This window comes from Emys orbicularis, chromosome 10 (genome assembly GCF_028017835.1).
Source record: "Emys orbicularis isolate rEmyOrb1 chromosome 10, rEmyOrb1.hap1, whole genome shotgun sequence".
Lineage (NCBI taxonomy): Eukaryota > Metazoa > Chordata > Testudines > Emydidae > Emys > Emys orbicularis.
The window spans coordinates 9,921,604-9,945,474 of record NC_088692.1 but is presented as its reverse complement, the minus strand read 5'-3'; the positions used below and the strand labels follow the sequence as shown (position 1 = coordinate 9,945,474).

The 23,871-nt window shown below is 43.0% G+C and overlaps 1 protein-coding gene across 1 annotated transcript; it reads right to left on the bottom strand.

Moving 5' to 3' along the window:
* Positions 1-5,674: 5,674 nt before the first annotated feature.
* LOC135884342 (cytochrome P450 3A9-like) lies at positions 5,675-23,313 on the bottom strand. The gene is made up of 13 exons (XM_065411648.1): positions 23,243-23,313; positions 21,264-21,357; positions 20,233-20,285; positions 17,759-17,858; positions 17,269-17,382; positions 16,863-16,951; positions 16,090-16,238; positions 13,601-13,728; positions 12,847-12,907; positions 11,476-11,636; positions 10,206-10,432; positions 7,285-7,447; positions 5,675-5,767 (listed from the first exon to the last, which is right to left on the bottom strand). The coding sequence occupies exons 1-13, from the start codon at positions 23,311-23,313 to the stop codon at positions 5,675-5,677; spliced, it is 1,503 nt and encodes a 500-aa protein (XP_065267720.1).
* Positions 23,314-23,871: the final 558 nt, after the last annotated feature.

The following is a 23,871-nucleotide window of genomic DNA, read 5'->3' as shown; positions in this document are numbered from 1 at the left end:
CAGCTAATTTCATCCTGATCAGCGACTAGGCATAAAGATGGTAGTAATTTGAGGATATCATTGACATGAGTCAGGATTGTACCTGTGAACTTGAGGTTAAAGGCTCCATATACAATGACCTGTACTGTAAGTGTATTATGGACACTTTATCTATGATTAAGTTAATATTTCACTAGTAATAACTATTCTCCAAGATAATGCAAGAACGACAGTAAACATAAACTTCTGCTATTGACATTTAGCCTTTTCCATCCCTCTGCAAATGTTGAGAGGCTAGAAGATGACAGGTATCCAGTCTTTACTAGCATTTCTGCCAACACCACAAGTCCCTCTCCACTCCTCCATTCAGGCCCTCTTCCTTGAAAGTCAATAGCGCTCTCAGATCATGTGCCTAGCCAGGCTTTGGTTGGTTCAGTACGGTGACCCTTGGACTTTGCTTCCATGACTGAAGGTGACACAGAAGTCTGGAAAGTGTTGGGATACGCGGGAACCAGCCTGAATAGTCAGATTAGTGTTATGCAGTAAAGTCAAAGCGGCTCTAATTTTCTTTCTAGGAATCTTATTAATGTTATCTTGTTACCCCCAAATACATATAGTCCCATGTGCCAGTGGTGGCAGGTTATAATTGACGCTTACCAGGGAATTATTCATATTTTTCATTCTGGAAAGCATGAACAGCAAATACAGTTACATTACTTCATTTGTATGGATTCCATGCCTGTGTTGTGGCTAGATTAACAGTTTCTCATTCTAATTATCATGCTTAGGAGCATGTGTTTTCATCACTAGATGCCATGTGCATCCTCTTCTGAAGCTGCTAACTAGCCCACATGTGATTTTTTTTTCTTTTCTTTTTTTATCTGGATACATTTTGCTATTCCTGATCTTTCGTTCTCCTTCATTGTGTCTGGAGTGGCTGTTCTGGTAAAATCTGGCACTCTTCTGAGTGGGGGGGGGGGAACATTCTTCATTTGCTGCTGTTTTATGGGTCATTTCTGCCTATTTACTGGCCACTACTTGTGCCTTGCACCAATGTAGTTGGTTTGTGAAATGCTAGAAGAGAGAGGTTCCCTACCCATCTAAGAGCTAGAGTCTCCACCCATCACTTTTAGCTAAAGGTATTCTTACTCCTTGTCTGAGATGAATGACAGTTTGAGCAACAGAGTGCTGCCTTTCCAGTATTTCCAAGTATGCTGTTTTGAGTGTGTACCAAGGCACAAGCAACAATTTCTTATCAATGAAGTCCTTTTTCATTCTTTTTCATCTTCCCCAGGGGAGTCTTCAGAGGCTCCATGGAACCCTTTACATGTAACACTTTAATTTCTCCCACTTTGGTTCTTGCTCCTATTTGGGGGCATCTTGTTGGTGCTGCCATCCTGGCCAAGAAAGATGATGGTCCTTAATCAAGCAGAGAAGTGGCTGTTGAGTGACACAAAGCATTGCCTCTCCACATGGGCTAAGGGCGCTTGATGCTCCAGCAGTGTTGTTAAAAATATTTCCATGCATTTGTTTGTAAGCTGCTTTTACCCAGCCAGAAAAGATATCCCCTGTAATCAAATAACCAACTGGGGTGGGGACAGAGAAGAGATGAAAAATATGTGAAAAAGTTCCTAGAAGAAGAAAAAATACTGTTACCAGGTTAGAAAGAACTTAAACAGATTTTGAGGATATTCTGTTATACAATTCTATTGCACAGTGAGACAGAATAAACTCCTCACCATCCTCCATCATTCATTTTAAGAAAAATCTCTCCAAGTGCTGATTAAAATGGGTAAAGAAATTAGATAGAAGAAACATGTGCATGTGTGAGAAATGTTTGAAGTCATCTTGTTAATTTTTTCATAGTACAATTAAACAGCTACAGCCATATATTGTCCTTTATACAAGATAGGAAGTCATAAAAAGATGATGGAGTCTGTTTACGGTAGCTACTAACAATGGTACGGCATGTTCAGGCCCACACACTTAAGCAAAGAGAATGATTCCTGCATTATAATTTTTAAACTACTGTATAGTAATAGTTTTCCTGTGGCAAACAATGGTAACCACAGTCTGGAATCTGTCTGTACATTTCTAGAGCATCCATTACCATTGTACTGTATCTGGGCACCATTGATCATAGCTAGTTAATACTCATGTTAACAGAAGCTAACACTCCATCAGGTTCCTGTGACTGTTTCTGAAGGTGTCAAAGTGAGGATACTAGTAGACATATTCAAGCTGAAATCCATTTTGGGTGCAGGGGTTGGTGCGTAGGTATAGATTCAGGGACAGAAGTGTGAATGTACAGTACATGACAAAGCACAACAGTCTTGCACCTTGAAGAAAACACTGAATTTGAAAAGTGATGTGGGAAATACAAGAGTATGTACTATTTTTTTTGAGGTATCCCAGGGTGAGCTCATCTGTAGAACATCATGAGACCAAAAGGATGTGGACAGAACAGCAACTGCTTCACATGATTAAGGAACAACATCTTCATGAGGTTCTAGCCAGAAATACAGGAAGCATTTCTTGCCCAAAATACAAGTGTAGTGATACGTTTTGTGACGACTGTGGAAACTATTGTGCCCAATCCCACAACAAGCAAAACAAGAGGTGGTCATGTGGGAAACTGCATATCAAATATGTCTAAAAGGCTTTTTATCATATTTACTTCATTCATTTGACCAAGTGGATTACAAGATGGAAAAGAAATTAGTAGTACAGTGTGTAAGTAGTTTATTAGATTAAGTCCATTCCTATTGCTTTGACTGAACTAAACAATTAATCTTGTCATCCATACAATAATGAGGACTCTCATCACAGATTGTTTAGCACAGACATGCCAATGCTCAGAATGTCAGTAACAATGTCGAAACACAAATTTCCTCTATAGCTTATCTTGTGTATAGTCTGAATGAAGACCCATAAGACAATTGGTCTTCTCTGTTGATTAAATGGGAACTTCCTATAGCCATTGCTCAAATTATCAAATATTTGCCTAAAGCAATCCCATTCATCAAGGTATGTGGAAGTTGTATTATATGTAAAACAAATGTTTTTGTTTAGGAGATTTTGAGCAAGATAAATGTTCAAATTTACCAGAGATTGAATTGAGTCAAAAATGCTATATATTAATAATTTCAGCGGTCAAGACTGCATATTTCTTTCAAATGACAAGAAGTGATGAACTCATTCATAATATAAAACAGACAAATGAGCTCTGATCAACATATTTTTATTGATTTCTGTCATCTCTGTAAATTACCACTTTATAAAATAGATGCACTACACAAGCGATTAGTTAGCAGCATATGGCCTCACTGCAACCAGTTCATTTGTATAACTGTATCCAGACAAGAACTATTTGCACTATCCTTAAAATATCAACACATCAAAAAGAACCTTGTCATTCACCCATTTTTCATCACCTATATTCCCACTCAATAATAATAATAATTAATAACTGATTCCTGTTGGTATCAAACAAGTCTCTTCTGCATCTTGAAAGAGACTGTACTTTTCTCCCTTTTGGGAAGGAATACCGCTAGAAGAGAGTCAGACCTGGCCTGCACTGAAGTTTAACAGTGCCTGACTCAGCACAGTTGCCAGCAATCATGTCTGTCAACAAGGGGTAGGTGTGGTTGAGTTTAATTAGCTAACACAATACTGAACATTGTTTGCCCTTGTCCACGCTTACTGCTAAATTGTGTTCCAAGCCCATTCAGCTAATGCAATTGCTGACAACTCTGTTCAGACTTGATTAAATTTCATACTGTGGACCAAGTAGCAGAAGGTAACTTTGTGAATGAGGAGTTGCTCTTTAGTGGAAACTTTACTTTGTGTAACCCCCAAGGAGGTTACCTAGATTCCTGGGGCTCTGTCTGCTGGCAGCTCAGGGAGAGGAGCACTGTCCCTGGTAGGGGAAACTCAGAGTCTGCCCGGCAACTAATAGGGAGTGAGATGCCCCACCCAGGGAGCTCAGGAAAGGGGAGAAGCCACTTTTGAGTGAGTCTGGAGCCATCCAGGACAAGGGCAGGACTGGCTCTGTGGGGAGCTGGTAAGTCCCAGGTCTATATGCAGGGTTCCCCCTGAGAACTGGCCTCTAGGGACCTGAAAGTAAGATCCCTCAGCTGGGCTTTTCCTTCTCCACTGATTATTCCAGTTTGTAGAGTTTTGCTGGGAAACTTCCTCAGCCAGGCTAAGTTAGCCCTCCAGCTCCCTAGGTGAGACCAGTCACCACATGGTCAGCTCTGCTCTGCCTGCTAATTCAGGGCTGCCTGCTGTGTGTGTGTCTGGATGCTGGGCTAGGAGACGACAGTTTGGATTTTAGTACAGTTGTGTAACCTGCACCCCTTTGTGGTGAGGGGAAATCCTGGGACCAGAGCAGCCTGATTCCTGCCTGAAGAGGATATATGCCAGCAGAGATCAGCCCTCTGCAGTGACTGAGGAGTCCAGAGTCATCTCTGAACCTGAGGATCATTCATGGAGTTTGTGAGTGCATCATCTTTTAGTTAGTTAGTCAGGGAATTTGTTTTGGGGACCCCCTACTTCCTGAACTGTGTCCTCAAGCCAGGGAGGAAGGGTTTGGGGATTTTATAACCTGATGCATATTAAACCTGTGAAGGGACTTACCACCTCCTCCCACTTGTGAGTCCTTTGGGCTGTACTGAACCCAGTCAGCCACACTGCTAAACCACTGCAGAGAAGAATTTTGTGGTCATAGGTCATCAAGGGCCCCAACAAAGTACGTGTACCAATGGGACACTAATCTTACATTTGCTACATCAAGTCACATGACTGGGGAAAGTCACAGGTATTAGCAGCATGGGCACCGGTGAACCTAAAAATAGTATTTTATCCTGTTATGTTATATTTGTCTCCTGTTTAATATAATTATTGTGTCTGAATATATTGTATGCATTTGTGTTATTTCTTGGAAGTCTCCAACTATCTGGCAAGTAAGTGGGGATTACCCTATGGTTAGAATTTTCCTCCCAAGCTGCCCTGGTGACCATGCCAGGAAGGAGCGAGGGTGGTGGAGGCACCGCCAAATAAATTCATAGGAAAAAATAAAGAAGATACACCCTGCTGAGTGGGTGGCAGGATCCAAAAGAACCCAGACCTGTCCATCAAAACCTGTAAGCAGATTGGCATTAAAGAAGGTAACCGGGTGGAGAGGGGGCGCTACATTTGTAAATACATTTTATACAATCAGAATTAGAAAAGCTATTTACTGTATAATTACTGTCCAATGACTCAGATTGCATTTCTGACAAACATGCTTTTTGTATGCAGTGTTGTTGTAGCCATATTGATCCCAGGATAGTAGAGACACAAGGTGGGTGAGGTAATATCTTTTATTGGACCAAATTTTGTTGGTGAGAGAGACAAGCTTTCCAGCTACACAGAGCTCCTCTCCAGGCCTGGGAAAGGTACTCAAGTGTGTCACAGCTAAATACAAGATTGAACAGATAGTTTAGCATAAATAGTTAGCACATATTCGAATGGTTCCTTACCTCACCCACTTTGTGTCTGTCTCTCTAGTCATGCTTTTCTGCAAATATTTAGCAATTGTCTTCTGAATTAAACTCTTCTGTGTCTACATTAGCTTCCCAGAATAACGTGTAGAACATCTGTTGGTATAGCAGCTATTGGCCTCTGAAAAGCTGCTATCAAACTCCACTGGATTTTACTCCTTCGATACTGTGGTTCTGGGGACCAACTTCAGAATGATAGGTTCCACTGGAGTTATGAATCCTTTTGAACTCAGTTTGAGAGGTATCTGCAGAAATTAGAGAAGATCATTTAGATCCCACTCAATAAAAGACAGATAAAAAGGGGACATAGGACAGAGGCATTTTGTCCTTGGGAATAGGACTGTTTCTGGCCTACTCAGGAACACAAACCCTTGTATGTCTGGGTCCTCGGTTTTCCCTGTTTGAAGTTTACAAGATTTGTTCTAAATGTGGATGTTTCAATTCACAGTGGCTTGATGCAAATCTCCTGGGGTTCGCAGCCCTCCCTCTACCACTGGTTTAGTTGACTTGTAGGTTTAAACTAAGCCAAAATTTCTAAATGAAACTCATATTGAATAGGTTTGCCTGATTTTTGGGTAGAGGTGGGCCTGGACCAAACCACATATCCAAATGGCTTATTTTGCAAGTCACAGTATTCCATTAACATTTTGGCTAGGATTTGGTGAAGGTAAAATTGAAACTATCAGCATATATATCACTGCCTTTAGGTAGAATGGTCTCTTTCTGTGTAGTCCTAGTGAAAGGAAATGAGTTGAGTCCTGATGAAACTAAAATGAACCAATAAAAAACATTCAGTTGCCTTCCTATAACAAATTGTCCAAGAGATAATACTTTTGGATGATCATATGGGCACCTACTGAAATGTTATTTGTGGAGATTGATTATTTATGATCATCCTTACAGTCCCTTGCTCCCTTTGTCTCCATGACTCACAACTAAATATTTCTCCATGATGTTCAGGGAAGGAGATAAATGTGCGTTTCTGAATAGCAAGGTTCCTAGTTCCAGGGAATGACAGATTCTCGATGAAATCCTTTCTCTAATATGTCTGCGTCACAGTATGTCTGCGTTATAGTACTCCTGGTTATGGTTTGTGAAGGTCTTTGGCTTTCAGATATGTAGTGCTCATCTCTACAAGAGCTTGTTTCCTGCTAAAAATGTTTAAAGCCTGTGATCTTAATATTTGTCAAAGCAGGTTATAACTTTGCATTGGAAGTCTGGCAATATTTTGACTCGAGCCATCGTTTTCTTAGGAAAATGTTATGTAGGCAACTAAGCAAAAGGGGTTTGGACTTCGAAGGGGCCACTTTACTAAATAGATGAAGGATGAGCCATGATTTGCAGAAACCTCACCTTAAGCTGCTTAGGGACTTGCACTATCAATGAGTCCTTGTTTTGTTGTTCAACTGGATATGAGTCAAGCCATTTCATTTCTGTATGGAACACTATGCTGATATCAACTAATGTACTTGAAGGTTTCCACTAAAGCTGATTAATCCTTCTCACTCTCCTCTGCCCTCTAATTTCTCTCTCCTAGACAGTCTCTTTTCCCTTTCAGAATATTCCATTGTAAATTTCAGACTACTTCACATTATGCACATTGAATATGGTGTATAGTCTGCCATGTATTATACCTGTACACTTTGCATCTTGTGTTGCATATTTCTCTTGCACTATATTCCACTGTTCTAGCCAAATAAATTGAGGCAGTTTTATATTAACTGTTTTTGTAAATAACTGCATATAAATCTGGATTTCTCACCGGAGTTTCTTTGCAGGGTCTGAAGGTGAAATTCTGCAGCAGACTGGCGATAGCAACTTTTATAGAGAGGAGAGCAAACCTCATTCCAATGCAGTTTCTGGGTCCAGCTCCAAAAGGCAGGTACGTATAAGGATCCATAGTCTCTTTGTTCTCTTTACTGAACCTGGTTCCAGATACAAGCACATGAGCGTTTATACAGGAACTGAGACACAAATTCTTGCCTGCTGTAACTCCATTGACTTCAGCAGAGCTACCCCAGGGATGACTTCACCTGAAATGTCTTTTTTTTTATAGAGAACATGCTTGGTTTTGGGGTACAGAAACATGATCTGGTTTTAGAAATAACTTGTATTTGCCACATGAATGGTCTAACAGTTACCCAGCCCCTTGCCATATGGGGGAATTTCAGTTCAAGATCAAAGTTCTATCCTTTCTCCCCAGGACTTCATGGGAACTTCATGAAAGCAAAGTCAGGGGTTGCTTCACAGCACCAGGGACCTTGCTGGCCTCTACAGAGGATGTCCTGAAGAATGGCTGAACTACCCTGTTTCAGGCAGGAATGAATCTTGGGATGAGTTTGGGTGGGGAAGAGAGTGTGTCAAATGGTGTCATAAATATAAAGGGAAGGGTAACAACCTTTATGTATGCAGTAACATCAAATCCCTCCTGGCCACAGGTACAAAATCACTTACCTGTAAGGGGTTAATCAGTTCCATTAACCTAGTTGGCACCTGACCAGAAGGACCAATGGGGAAAGAAGCTACTTCCAATTTGGGGGGGGGGGGGGGCGGGAGGGAGGGAAGGTTTTGTTTGTGCTCTCTGTGTGTTCCCTCTTGAGACAAAGAGAGAGACCAAACAGGTAATCCAGCTCCTACTGAAATGATGCATCTAAAATTACAGAAATTGTAAGTAATAGCAAGGAAATGTGTTAGATTATCTTTTGTTTTAGCTTGTGAATTTTCCCTATGCTCCCTATGCTAAGAGGGAGGTTTATTCCTGTTTTGTAACTTTAAAGTTAAGCCTAGAGGGGAATCCTCTGTGTTTTAAGTCTTTTTATTACCCTGTAAAATTACCTTCCATCCTGATTTTACAGAGGTGCTGCTTTTACTTTCTTTTATAATAAAGTTCTTCTTTTAAGAACCTGATTGGGTTTTAGTGTCCTAAAAACCCAAGGGTCTGGTCTGTGCTCACCTTGTTAACCTATTTGGTTGGTATATTATTCTCAAGCCTCCCCAGGAAAGGGGGTGAAGGGGCTTGGGGGGGATATTTTTGGGGGGGGGGGGATAGGGCTCCAAGTGGCCCCTCCCTGAATGCTTCTTTAAATCACTTGGTGGTGTGGCAGCAATACCGTCCAAGGACAAGGAAAGGAATTTGTGCCTTGGGAAAGTTTTTAACCTAAGCTGGTGAAATATAAGCTTAGGTGGTCTTTCATGCGGGTCCCCACACCTGTACCTCAGAGTTCAGAGTGGGGAGGGAACCCTGACACATGGAAAAAGTTGGCAAAGTTTCATGAAAGCCCAGGGGCTAGCTGTAAGAACTTGCAGAGCTAAAACCTGGGACTGTGGTCCCCTGATGCCTCCACAGGAGGTTGGGCTCCTGTTGGAGGGCCCTGTAAGGCTGAGCCCAGCAGGAAGTACTGCCCAGAAGTTCCTGAGTGGCAGCTCCTTGAAGTCCACTGATTGGCTGGCACTGGTACTTAAGCCAGGCAGCCATGACCGGGAGTTGTCTGAGCAACAGTACAGACTGCCTTCCTGCAAACCCTGTGTGCGAGAGATCTCAGACTCTGGCTTTTGACCTTGCTTGACCCTTGGTTTACCCTCTGGCCTATCTGGGACTCTGACCTCCCAGTAACTGGACCCTGCCTGCTTACTGATGCCTGTCTCTTGATTTTCCCTCTGGCCTGTCTTGGACTCTGACCCTCACATGGGTGTTGTGAGTTTTAACTGAATAATTTTTGTAAAGTTTTTTTTTTTTAAATCCTCTGGTGGAAAATGCTATAGGGGTGTGAAGTATAATTGATGTACTGATAGGGAGTTTACACCGCTGGTCTCTACCAGATGAAATGTCAGACCTACTCAAATGTGTGCAATCATGACACCCTCTCACTGGCTAATGGAAGATGTAATGCCTAATGAGGCTGAAGCTAATGAGGATTCTTCTTAATCTGAAATGATAAAAGCCAGTGGGTTTTTTTGGACAAGAAGATCCTGACTTTTGGGCACACTTTTGATTATATCTGTTTGGCCTTAGAAACTTGACAAAGTACATAGAAGTGTCCAGTGGTGTGAGAAATGAATTTCAACCTCAGGCAGGACAGGAAAGTGAACAGCAAAAACAAAGAAACTGAGCTGACAATCTGCTCCCATAGGATACAAGTTTTCCTGTGGAGATTCAGTTGATAGTCCTTAAAACATCTGAGTGCTTGTGATTACCAGTTCTGTTCACCTTCTAGCTGTTAATGAGGTTGTCATATCACATTGCATTGCAGCAGTACCGCCTCATCATGGCATGGTCTGTCATTGGTCAAGTTACTGTAAAGTGTAAGTGCAGGGCCATAGACGTCCGTCAGCTGGACCAGGCCAAATGTTTCTCTATATCTTCTATATGTGACTGTTATAAAGAGGAGTGGCACCTTGGAGACGTGAGCATTGAGTTCATAAATGAAAGACCAGTAAAACTCAGACACAGTTGCTCATATTGGGCGTATAATCTTGCTCCTGTTGAAGTTGATGGGGATTTTGCAATTGGCTTCAGTGGGAGCAGGAATTTTGATATTCTCTGAAGACTCTCTGCCTGTCTAGTTACAGTTATGAAGGTTAAACATGACAAGGAATTTCTTTGCAAGAGACTGATATTTAAGAATGAATTTAAAGATGTCGGTACTGTATATTACTTCTTCCCTATAAATATAGGTTCTGTACCTTTCCGGTCTGAACTCCTCTGGTTCTGGCCAGTATTCTGGGATACGATGCAGAAGGTAGGGTGGGATCATAACCACAGTGCCTTTGGGAATGCTCACTCCATTTATCTCTACGTCTTTCTTGCAGACCCTTTCAATTCGCCCTCCGAAAGGAAAGAGCCTGAGGGTTTCACCCACTGTCATGTCAACATACTCCATCTGCATCAGGGCATCATAAGTGAGAGGCGCCTTTAGTGGAAAGCAAAAATGTTTGTCAGACATGTGGGAGTTTACACATCTAGTTTTAATCTGATCAGTGTTAAAACCATCCTGTCCTCCCCAATTTATCTCTTGTCACAGTACGTGTCCTATGTATACTGGGGGTAAAGCTAGGAGTTAACTTACATTGAGGACAGGAAAATCAAGGTGAACAGGAATCGGTGCCCATTTTGCTTATACTGAAAGCTTAGATGGAAAGGGACCCCCCTTAAACACAGAAGCTGTATGAAAACAAGGCTTGTAGTTAAAATCGGCAGTTCTGAGCCTCTTGCTGTGGCCAAAATATTGGTGAAAAGTGGCTTCAGTGGAGAGAGACTGGTACAGGAGCCCAATGTAAGAGATTATAAATGCAAGTTGGTACCTGTGAAAATGCGATGAGTTACCATATTGCCCTGTCACTGCTCCATATCTCTCAGCCAATCCCCCCTCAATACTGTGCATGTACTTTCTCTTCTTACAATTGCCCCTTCCCTCCTCCTTTGCCTCTGCCCTATAAATGCCTTATTGTTGAATAGCAGGATTAAGAAATCAGAGGTAAATTGTCCCTTTTAATATGCATTGTTGAATGGTGGGATTTTGATGAGAGATAAATGAATGAAGTTGGTGGAAGGGGGAGACATAAAGACAAACAGATACAGAGAAGACTTATATGTGGGTTCGTGAAGATTTCTTATATTGTCTTCTCACTGTGTCCTTCTGAGCTCCCAAAGGATTGGTGAATCAACACTTAGAATATTTTGGGGGAGGGATATCTCAGTGGTTTGAGCATTGGCCTGCTAAACCCAGGGTTGGGAATTCAATCCTTGAGGGGGCCACTTAGGGATCTGGGGCAAAATCAGCACTTGGTCCTGCTAGTGAAGGCAGGGGGCTGGACTCAATGACCTTTCAAGGTCCCTTCCAGTTCTAGGAGATAGGATATCTCCATTAAAGAACAGTGTTGCTGACTTTGAACTAGAGAAGAGGGATTTCCCATAAAGAGACGCTACATATCACTGAGCATCCAATATTCTTACCTGGTTGGGAAGAACAGAGTCAATCTCCTCCTGAAGCTTCTGCTGTACATCGGGGTGAGTAGCTAGACTGTAAACTATGTAGCCAAGAATGGAGCTGGTGGTCTCATAGCCAGCAAAAATAAAGATAATTGCTTGTGCCAGAATCTCAGTATCAGTCAGGACTGTGAAAGGAGATTAAAAACAGGCAGAAAAGGTGAAGTCCAAATGCACAGTATGTAGACTGTGCTGTTTGTGGCACAATACATATTGCATTTTATATACATACACACAGATGAGGAAGGTTTCTCTTATTGTCCCATGTGCAGGAGCACAGGGTTGAGGTAGGTGAATTAGATGCTAATAATTGATTTTTTGAGTCCCTGGTATTGAGAGTTGGCTTATTCAGAAAACACCAGTCAAAACAAGGAAGTCAAGTTTGCTGTTCCTCTGCAGGTATTATAATTATAGTTTGCTATAATAAAAAAAAATCATGTAACCTATATAATCCTGCCACAATCCCTATGAAAGTTTCTCCTGATTAAAGCAGCAGGGTCTAAAGAAATTACTAAATGTAAATTATGGGTGTATGCATCACCCTGTGGCCAGGTGAACCTGTTCAGCAGGGAGTCTGATGTAAGGTCAGTGAGCTCACTATAGCCCTAAACCTGGAGCATGAGGCAGAGACCTTGGTCTGGAGTTGGTGTAATCATCTCATCCTTGTAGCCTGTAGAGCAGGGAAAAGACTACTGAAGGGGTTAAAATGAGAATGTCTGTGTTTGGATCTCAAGCTCATCCCTCACCCCAAGACTTGAGTTCTACAGGGAGAGTAAATTCAGTCCCTGTGTCCCTCTGAAATGACCCTGCTAGCTAATGAATGGTCAATTGCTGGGCTCCAGGGGCAGCTGTGTTTTGTCCCCTTTAAGCAGAGAAGGGGTGTCAGATGTGGGGCTTTTTGAGGATGATGTGAGAAAAGAAAAAAGGGGGAAAATCTCTCAGATCACCTGCCTCCATCCACCCCTGAAAAGAACTGAGAATATTTGCTCATAGTGATAAGAAATACATTGCTGACAAATATTTGGGGAAGTGAGGAGGGACAGTTTGTCCCTGGGTATATTGGTACATACCACCCCAGTATCTTTCATTGAACAACCCTAACTAATATGCTATAGAAGATGCCATGGAATGCATTTTTTTTTTTTTAACTGCAGGAAAGGAGACAAGTTACCTATTTTATATAACACTGTTGTGCAAATGTGCACATGAATGAGTATAAATCTCCCCAGCTGAACAGGATGAACAATCCTATTCCCCTCAGTCCAGGAGCCTCCAAAGGCACTCAGTTATGAATAACTTCATGGTTTTTACCTTTATTTGGGTGATTCAACCCATTGCTCTCGTGACTGGTGTTTAAATTCTGGGAGTCAATCATCAGCTGCAGGAAATCCACTCGGTCCTGGGAAGAGAAGTAACATTTAGAAGACAGATGACGGCAAAGACAGCAGACTTGGACTCTCATTCTCACAAGAAGCACTGAGTAGAGCCTGGAACTGCAGAGCTAAACCTCTTTAGTCCAGATTACTTGGCACCCTTATACGACTTTACAATTTCGGGGGAAATAATCAGAGTAAGTGTATTTCAGAACCCTCTACGATAGGGTTTAATATTCTCCCTGGGACTGGATTGAGGAAGTCCTGCGGGGTAATAAGAGTGACTCTGTCCTCTTATCTTTGGTGTGAAGACCACGTCTTTTATGGGGACCATGTTGCTGAATATTGAGTATTTGTAGTCATTACTATATCTACTGCTTACTCAGCAGTATCTCTCCCTCTCTCTGCTCCAGCATCTCTAGTCCACTCTATGGGTGATCACATCTTCTGCCAGTTTGCTGTCAAATCAAAAGCATTGCAAGCCCAAACTGCAGTTGCTTTTACCCTGATGTAGCCCGAGGTCACTGCTGCATTCATTCTGTTTTGTGACTCTGCTGGGACTCTAGTTCAAGCAAAATTCTGGGGGTGGTGTTGTGCTGGCTTCTGGTCATTATTTGACTTTAGTTGCATATTCAATGCTGTCACGTGAAGAATTTTTCACATGGGCTAACTGAATGGATAATATTCTTTGGTTCCATCATTGGAGAAGTCTTCCTTACCGTGGGAGTGTCTCTCTTGCGCTTTTCCTTTATTTTGATGACTGACCGTGTGAAGAATTCCAGGGCATCACTTGGGAAAATGTTCACATTCAGCATACTAAGAAGAGGAGTAAGGAATGGAAATACAGCTAGAGCAGAGAGAAATTCATTGTGAGAGTGAGGCAACCTGGGCAAAAAATCCATTTCCTTAAGGTATCAATGGAAAAATATAATCGGAACAATAAATTTGACAAGATTTAGACCCTTTTCTGAATGGTTCAGAATCCAGATTTTCTTGTTTGGCTGTTAGGATCCAAATGACATTCTTAGCTGAACCAGGCACTGAGCTAGTATAGTGATTCAAATCCAGCTCCAGATAGCAGCAACCTAGTGCCCAATTCACCCCTGGAGCAAATGGGCACTGCTCCCATTTACATAGGCAGATGTGCTGACATGGTACAGTTTGTGTACAACCCAAAGGCAACAGGGAGCTGAGAGGGATAGTCCCTCCTCGAACGCAGTTCCTGCTTGAGCTCTGCCTGGGGCAATGCAGCTTCACACTACCCCTTACTAAGGTTGCTGCCGCACTGCTACCATTTAGCCCGGTGTATGAATACCTGCCCCAAGAACATTCCAGTCGGATTAACTCTCCTGTGGGCCGGGGCTATTAGATTTTTATGGGGCCCCGTGTACAAGTCTTTTTCCTAATTTAAAACAAAATGATCACAATTATGGCATCGAGGCTATTAACACTATACTAAACTTGCCTTTTAATTGATATAAAGCTGTTCTGTGGTTACATTTCAGTCTTAAAACATGTAGAATATAGTTAAATTAATTCAAAATAGCCTACTTCTTACCTTAGAACAGCTGTTATATTAGTTTCTTTCCGGGAGGGAGTTTGGGTGCAGGGGGGGGTTCCAGGCTGGGGCAGAGTGTTGGGGTGCAGGCTCTGTGGGGTAGAGGGTTGGGGTGCAGGAGGGGTGCGAGGTGCAGGTTCTGGCTGGGAGGCGCTTACCACAGGTGGCTCCCGGCCAGAGGCACAGCAGGGCTGCCTGCATGCTGTGGCCCCACACAGCTCCTGGAAGCGGCGGCTGCTGGCCCATCTGTGCGTGCCCCTGGGGGGAAGGGAACAGTGTTCCCGGCCAATGGGAGCTGCAGGGATGGTGCTGGGGGAAGGGGTAGTGTGCAGAGCTGCCTCCCCCTTCCGGGAGCGGCGTGGGGTCACAGCATGCAGGCAACCTGCCTGAGCCCTGCTGCACCAGGGCCCCTCTTAGCCTGTGGCCCTGGGCTGCAGCCCCTAAAGCCCCTGCGTTAATTCAGCCCTGCTTTCAAGCCATGTGTGTCTGGTGTCTTTTTGCCATTGAGACTGGGGTTGATTATACTGTGGGAGTGCAGGACATTCCTCCAGCTAGCACTAGCAATGTTTCACAGAAATAGCTTCTTTGGAAAAACCGAACTAATAACAAAGCATGGCATACTCAGGATGAAAATATTGTTGTCCTTTTTGTCCTGAGCAGCTAGTCAAGATTTGGGGCTGGAAGTAGAAACGTGATAATCAGGCATTTGTTTGATGCAGTTTTGTTTGTTTACAAAGACTGTACAAAGTCCTTTCTCTCTGAATGCAGAAGGAACCAAGAACAAAAGGAGCAGTTTCTTAGCTAACAGCCCCCAAGCCTCTGTGGCCAACATCAGACCCAAAAGCGCGCTCTATCTTTTTCCAGGACCAAATTTGTGCTTACAGGCTCCTGCTTGGCTTTTTCTTGGCTCTTTTCCTCTTCCTCTCTCTGTTCTTGACTGTGACCTCAGTATCTGTGTGTACTCCCACACCTGCTGGTCACACACCCAGCTGAACCCATTGCCCCTGCCCGGCTAGTTTCTGGGCACACTGTATTAGGCTTTGTTTTAGGTGTGGCCCCTTAAGTGTCTCTTACAATTATCTTAAATGGAAGACACACTCACACTTCCGCTTGAATGAGGCTTTACCTCAGCCCATAACAAGGTTTCACCTAGTTCATAACAATATTCTGAAAGCCTTTGAAGTTTGTTTCAGACTGGCTTGAATGTTCTCAAACCCTTTACTGTCCCATACCCTAGGAACCAGCTCCAAATCTCCACTACACTGTTGTGACCCTTCCTACCTGCTATACAATAGAATTGACAAATTTTGGTCTTATGTGTCAACACAACTCCACTGACTACAGAAAATCTTGTCTCTTCTAGAGATTACCATAGCCATTGGGCATAGCATGGGTATAAATGAGTATAATTTGACACAGATAAAACCATCCTAGTGTAATCATAGGACTCGAAGGGACCGAGGAGGTCATCTAGTCCAGTCTCCTGTACTTATGGCAGGACTAAGCAATCAAGGTGGAGAGTTTAGTTTCCCTAGACATTAGCTAAGTTATGGAATGGAGCAGTATGTACTGTTGTTGCTCCACTCATCCTTACTGAATGTCAGGATCACAAACTTGGCTAAAGTTTTCAATGAGCAGGAGCCAACTTACATATCAAAAGAAAGAGCGGGGAAAAGACGTCAAACTTCACTAGTTTCTTAGCCTCCTTCACAAATGGGTCTTGGGGGTTGTTCATGGAGTCAATATTCACACCAAACGAAGTGCTAGTGATAACATCCATGCTGTAGGCACCAAACACACTGAGAAAAGATGGAAAATAGAATACGGATTGTGGACTTAACATTTGAAATAGGTGATTATAACCTTTCACTTGCTTCCCATATGACACCTCCTTAAAGAAAACAAAACCCTCAGGAGGAATCCTCTTTCCTTCTTCTGAAAACAAAGAAAGATACGCAATACCGGTATTGCATCAGTGAGGAAACAGACAAATTTCCATAAAGCCTCATTCAGAACTTGCATAGCCTAGAATCTCGTAATCTCCCTCGGGGTATTACACAGTTATTAGCTCATGTGTAGGTATTCTGGTGGAGTCAGACCTGCTCAAGTGTTGTGATTATCTTGTCAGCTAATGGCTGTGGCCCTTTAAGCCATAATAGTAAAACAGTGTAGTCTCTGTTTGCTCCAGTAGTAAAATCTGTGGTAATGGAACCAAGTATGCTAAATTCTGTCTCCCATGCTGCATGTATGGTGACAATGAATTTATTGCCATTAGTTTCATTTATTATTTGCACTCCGTTGGGCATAGGTGCGCCCCGGACAGACACCATCCCTGCCTCTCGAAGAGCTCAAAATCTAAAAATCACACCATATCAACAGCTGTTGTCTGACAAGTCCCAGCCTTGCAGGACAGATTTACTCACTCTTTAACAGCTATGGGTTCATCCTTTTCCACTTGCTTCTGAACATTTCTCACCAAAACCTTCCCATAATGCATCATGATGGGAAACATCTGAAATATAAATCAGCACCCACAAATAAAAATGTCCTATTTATAGATAATTAATATAGTAACTTTTCCTCTTGTTTAAAACATGGTTTCTAATAGCCTAGGGGAGAATCATAAACATTCACAAACATCATCTCTTTCAGCTTTCTGGCATTTTCATTTTAATCCTTTTCCTCTTTACATTAGGAGGCGCAAAGGAAACAAGCTGATTTAGTAATCTGATTCTGACAGAAGAGACCAGACCATTGTGACTTTCTTTGCCTCAGTGCTGTCTGCACTGACCCAATGGTTTAGTTTGTGACTGCTCTTCTGGGTTTTACCTCCTTTAGCTTCCCACTGGTGAAGGTTGGAGAGAGCACAGTGCGAATCCTCTTCCACTGCTCATCCTCAGCGATGGAGATAGCCGACTTCAGCACTCCTGTTGGACCAAAACTCTGGGGGGAAAAGGCAAAGCACAGAAAGGATCATATTTAGCTCTCATTGATTGTTTCAACTGAGTGGAATTTGTTCTGAGTGTTTTGTTCAGTAAACTACCCTCATAGGTTCAGCCACTTTTGAAGTGCAGTCAAATAGGTTTCTTTGAGAACCAAAGTACCCTATTCCAACTGAACTTTTCCTCCCTCCTTCTTTAGTGCAGGAGTGGAGTGACATGCAGTGGGAAATGAGCTTAATCCTAGATGTACATTCATTCTCCTATACTAAGAGACTCTAATGCATACCAATACTGTGTGTTTCTAACAGTAATTGAGATTGTTTTCGTTTAAGACTTTATTACGTCTTAATGAAGAAGGTTAAAGATTGGAAACCTACCCGTCGGTTGGTAAAGGTGGTGTAGCACTCTTTCACCAGCACAGTTTTAATGAGTGTAGAATCCAGGATGGCCAGCACAGGCTGTCTGCCATCGTAAAGCCTATGGAAAAAATAACACATTGCAAAACCCACCACTGTCAATGGAAAATAATGAATTCAATGGAAGCGCCTTCATCAAGTTTTCTATGATGGCCACAAGATCTAGTCTTCATGAGCTTTTTATAGTAAAGTCCATGACTGGATATGAAAAATAGGAATATTTTTTTCTGTAATCTTTCATTTATAGTCATCAAGGTGCTACTGGTAACAATAGGTAAAGGATTTGCAGACAGAAGTGTGGTTTTTAAGTTGATGATGCTCATTTAATTTCATCCCATTCCTCCTAGTTATGTCTTTTTCAATTCCTCTAAATACCACCACTGCCTCCTTGATGTTTACATCCTTCAAATACATGTAGGCCGTTCCCTACAAGTCCTCATTTTGCCAAGCAATACATACTCAGTTCCTTAATCTCTCTTCATAAATCAATCCCTTCATTCCCACTGGAGCTAGAATAGAATTTGTACTGAAAACATCTTTCCAAAACCAGACAAAGGACACAAGTTTTTCTGTGACACAGGCACCTTGTCCTGTGTCATTAGGGAGCATTTCTACAATATAGAAATAGAATAGACATGGAAAGTTTTTTACAAAAAAGAATGTACAGCAGGCTGTCACCTTGACTCATAACACAGTGTGAAAATTAAGAGATTTCTTCAAGTTTCTTTGCAAAATTTTAAAGAAAAGATCCAGGTGTAAAGGGGACTGAGCACCTACGACATCCACTGCAATCCATGGCAGTTTGATGATTCACAGCACCTTAGTTGTTAACTCTTGACATTTTAGGCATTTGTGTTAAGTTTCTGATGGTGTACTGATTTCTGGCATCAAACTCATGAATTTTGCCCTTCTTCAAAATGCCCACCCTTTCCCATTACTTTCAAAGTGTTTGAAGCCTGATGGTTTCCTTAGTGAAGATGGCTTCCATTTCCCTACTTTGCGTGTAGAAGTGAGGCCGCGTCTAGTAAAGATGTTTGCTCCCTCACATTGTTTCCAATGGGCTACCCTCAAGAAACATGGCTGTCCTTGGGCTCTGTATTGGGAATTGTAAGGAGACGATGGGAGGGAGAGAAGGCAGGAAGATGGCTGGTGCAAGGATATGTGGACTGCTGTAGGGAGAATGAGGTGGGAAGCAGAGTAATGTGGTTTGTAGAAGGAGACTAGGGCAGAGGAGGATGAGGGAGCTCGGAGAAATAGGAGTGGCGGAGTGGAAGACCCACTGCCTATCGTGCTGACTGGTATTGTCTCATTGTTTCCTTGTCCTGTTGTCTTTTGTCTTATTCTTGGATTATAAACTCTGCGGCAAAGACCGTCTTCTTGTTCTGTGTTTGTACAGCTCCTACCACAATGGGGTCCTGGGCCATGACTGGGGATCCTATGTGCTACAATAATACATAATAACAATTAATGGGTAGGAAAGTTTGTGGGGGAAAAGGAGAGAAAATTGTGTGTGGGGGGGGGGCATTTAAAGGTATTTTCCCTAGACTCTGAAACTTTTTCAGAGATGTTACAGTGAATAGATATATACATTGCTGAAAACAGCAAGGTGTGTTCCAGGTGTAGAGCCTGAGTTATAATCATAGTGACAAAAGGTGATGCGAACATCCAATGCAGAATAAGAGTGTTGGTAATGCAGATGTATTGCCCTTCATCAGGTCAGGGTCAGGACAGATGTGACAAGGCAGACTCTATAGCACCCATCAGCTACAGTATTATGGCTGGTTTCAGAGTAGCGTAGTATTATGGCTGTTTCTCAATGGAGTATCTGGGGTATATATACCCTCTGTCACAGGTTTTAAACAAGGAGAATAGAACACCTGAGTTATAAACCCTGCTGGATCCTGTTCCTATTAAAGGCAGTGGGAATTTTGTTATTGTCATCACTGAAAGCAGGATCTAGTCATTTGGATCCAAATTTGAACACCTTTCATCTGACAATCCAGGTTAAGCTCTATATGGGCTAGACTACACTACCCGCCCGGATCGGCAGGTAGAAATCGATCTCTCGGGGATCGATTTATCGCGTCTCATCTAGACGGATAAATCGATCCCCGAATTGACGCGCGTACTCCCACCTCGTCAGGAGGAGTAAGCGCTGTCGACGGGGGAGCCGTGGCAGTCGATTTGCCGCCGTCCTCACAGCGGGGTAAGTCGAATAGGATACGTCGAATTCAGCTATGCTATTTGCGTAGCTGAATTTGCATATCTTAAATCGATTCTTCTCCCCCTCCCCCCCCCCCTCCAGTGTAGACCTAGCCTATAACATGAAGTTAAGCTCGCCTCTTCTGGTGGATTTTTTTTCACCATCTGATTTATTTTTTGGGTGAACTTTAAAGACCCTGAGCTGATAAATACTGTCTAGTACAAATACTCACCCCCAGATTTTCCCATATTTCTGAAAGCAGATTTTGTCAAAGTCCACCATACCCTGCAAAAGAAATTTTAAGATGGAATTAGAAGTGGAGCAAGAGTACTCAAGCAGAAATTTCAGCAGCTGCATGGCAGAAACAGCCTAGGGACTCTTGAGGACCTACATTATAAGCAAATGCTGCCCTCAGATAGACATGCACATTGACTTTGATGGTTACATCACACATGTACCTGTGCACATAGTTCATCCTGATGTTCGTTACTGTGATTTCTTTTTTAAACCACAAACATAGCTGGGTAGGCTTGATGGGTCTGCCTGTCTGCTGGGTCTGCCTGTTGCTTGGTGGGTCTACCTGTCATTCCTGGGATGGGTTGGAGGAAGGTAATATTCTACCATGTTCGGTTAGGGGCGTTCAGACAATCCAATAGATGCCCAAGTAGTTTAGTAGTTAATAAATAAATAAACAATTTCCTGTTATGCAAATACAGTGTAATGGTCAGAAGGGACAGAATGCTGACCTTTTAAGAAGGAGCCATGTACTTCTCCTTTGCCTGTGCCAGATAAGGAGGAAGCAGGAAACCTGCTGAGATGGGAAAGTGAAGCTAAAGCTGGCAGCTGGGCTGAGAAGACTCCTGTATAGGCTGTTCCTGAGGCCTGTGTGACTCCCAATGACCTTGTGAGCAACAAGACCCTCCTAAGAACATCATTGGATATGTGTGCCCGTATGTCAAACCTGAACTTAAGGAGACTGTAAGTAAACGGTGTATCAAAAAAATGGTGTAAATGTAAATGTTGAGTCTGCAAGCCAGCTACATCTATGTTTGTCTTTTTTGAGTTAGCACCAAGGTCCCACCAGGTCCTTTACTTGAGCAGTACAGAATAGGTGTCATGGTCTACATTACAGAGACTCTCTGCTGTCTTGGGTCTCCACGTGCGAGCAGAGCAGCTTGTACAGGATATATCCATCAGTGCTGTGTAAATGTTTTGGTACTGTAATATGAGGGACGTGTATTTCTGGAGCCCTCAGTCACTTACGTTGCGATACTCCAAGGTGGTCCCAAAGAAAGGCAGGGGTGTTGGCCCAGGAATACCCAGTTTCTTAAATATACCATATGGCCAGATCCCATATCTGTAAAATAATAAGAATGTGAAGGTCACAGAACAGTGACAACAGGCTGTTGGATCTCAAAGCTATCCAGGGGCAGCGGAGCTGTTGCACTATAATAGGAACGAGGCTGTGGAAAAATTTGGTCCAAAAATTAGTATTTGTAAATCTGTTTAATAAACACAGCCAGTGATAAGCTTCACTGCTGTAATGGACCATCAACGAGCGAGCCCTGAGGTAAAAGCAATCATCTCATAAAGGAATAATTGCTCCAGTAGAATGGGTCCTTCAAGCCATTAGCAAAATGCAAAAGAGAAGCCTCTCTGGGCTCATTGCCAGCATAGGGAGAGGAGCCAATAAAGAGAGAGAGAACCATGGGGAAAAAAAGCTTACATATGTTTATTACAGACAAACCAAAGCCTAGCCAGACATTGTCCTGAGCGGAGCTTTTATAAGGCTGCACTTTAATTTCATGTATTGTTCTCCCTGTGCTTAACCCAATGTTAGTGCAGTGGTGTGTCGGGGAGCCTAGTCTGACGAGTTTCTGTTTGGATTTTGTTGACAGCTCTGCAGATTTCTGTCCTCTGAAGCACCCTTTTTTTGGTGTAAAGCTATTCCTCCTACCTCAGGGCTCTCTGCTTCTCTATAAAGATCTGGGCTGCGGCATTTTGAAGCTTGTCTTTGGCTGTGTTGAAAGAGCTTTTCAAAATATTTGTTTCTGGATGGAGATTACCAACTTCCCATGGAAGAACTTTATCACTGGGTGAATGTTATAGCTCTAATGTTTACCAAAGAAACCTTAGCAGAGGCTTTGTTTAGGCTGGAACAAGGAGAGGGGTTGTGGGGTTTTAAAAAGGGTGAGTATATTGAAAGGTTGACCTCTTGCTGATGCTGTATTTTATTGTGCATCATACTGACACTGGAAATTGTACAAGATGTTTATCAATATTTATAATTCATGCAAAGGATCCCAAAGCAGTTATAGACTGAGCAATAGTCACCCCACTGTCTATCCCAGATTCTGCCACAGTAAATCCTAGACTCAAACTCTGTCTGGATGCAGGAGGAGGTTGTGGTGGGAAGTGTCGACATCCTTCTATCTACTGGAGGCTCCTCAAGGCTAGTGCTGCCCCCAAAATGTATGGTGATACACAAATTTAGCACATTCCCTCAACTACCTCTACCAGCAGAATTCCATTGAAAGCCCAACTGTGATTTAATGTACAGAAAACTCAGATGGGAGGCAATAGCATCAGCATGCTTAGCCCTTCCCCCAGGTGCATAGAGATAATAATGGAGTTTACTGACCCAGCTCTGGAGTTTTTTCATAGAATATCAGGGTTGGAAGGGACCTCAGGAGGTCATCTAGTCCAACCCCCTGCTCAAAGCAGGACCAATCCCCAACTAAATCATCCAATTTTTTGCCCCAGATCCCTAAATGGCCCCCTCAAGGATTGAACTCACAACGCTGGGTTTAGCAGGCCAATGCTCAAACCACTGAGCTATCCCTCCCCGCAATGGCCTAGTCACCAGCAGGGCTGCCCGGGGGGCAGCAAGTGGGGCAATTTGCCCCGGGCCCCACAGGGGCCCCCACGAGAGTTTTTTGGGGCCCCTGGAGCGGGGTCCTTCACTTGCTCTGGGGGCCCCTGGGCAATAGCCTTGCTTGCTACCCCCCTAACACCGGCTCTGGCTTTTATATGCAGAAAAAAGTTGTTGTGGCATAGCTGGACTGTGGGGTTTTTATAACATGTTCAGGGGCCTCAGAAAGAAAAAGGTTGAGAACCCCTGTCCTACAGGACTGAAGTGCAGGTTGCATTTCAGGAGACCACTGTAATTAAGAGATTGACAGTTCTCAAGATCTTGAAGGACATAGCACAAGAAGAGAAGTAACGTATAGAACTTCACTTACAGTATCAGGAGAGCGAGGAGGGTGATCAGAAGACCCCAGGTCTCAATGGAGAAATATGGAAGGAAGTTCATCTTAGCTCTGTACTCCTCTCTCTGACTAGTCGAACTCTTCTCTGCCCTTGATTAGGTCGGCACACTAGGGAAAATGAGAGAGAGTTTCACAATTTTGTCTGTTACTCATGTGACGCAGTAGCCTCTAAATGAGCCTTGTGAAAGGGGAGGGAGGAGTAAATGCCAGTGCGAGTGGAAAGTGGCAAATCCAGAAAGGTTATGTTACCTTATGATGTAAGAGCATCTGAAACTAATCTCAAGGGTTTTAAATTTCTTCAAAACAAATAGTTCAATCATAAATTGTCAGCAATTCCTAACCTATGTGATAGATGTTCCTTTATTATGGTAAAAAGAACAGGAGTACTTGTGGCACCTTAGAGACCACAAGTACTCCTGTTCTTTTTGCGGATACAGACTAACACGGCTGCTACTCTGAAACCTTTATTATGGTGATAATCTCATAGACTTTAAAGCCAGATCATCTAGCCCAGGGATCGGCAACCTTTGGCCTGCGGCTTGCCAGGGTAAGCACCTGGCGGCCCGGGCCGGTTTGTTTACCTGCCGCGTCCGCAGGTTCGG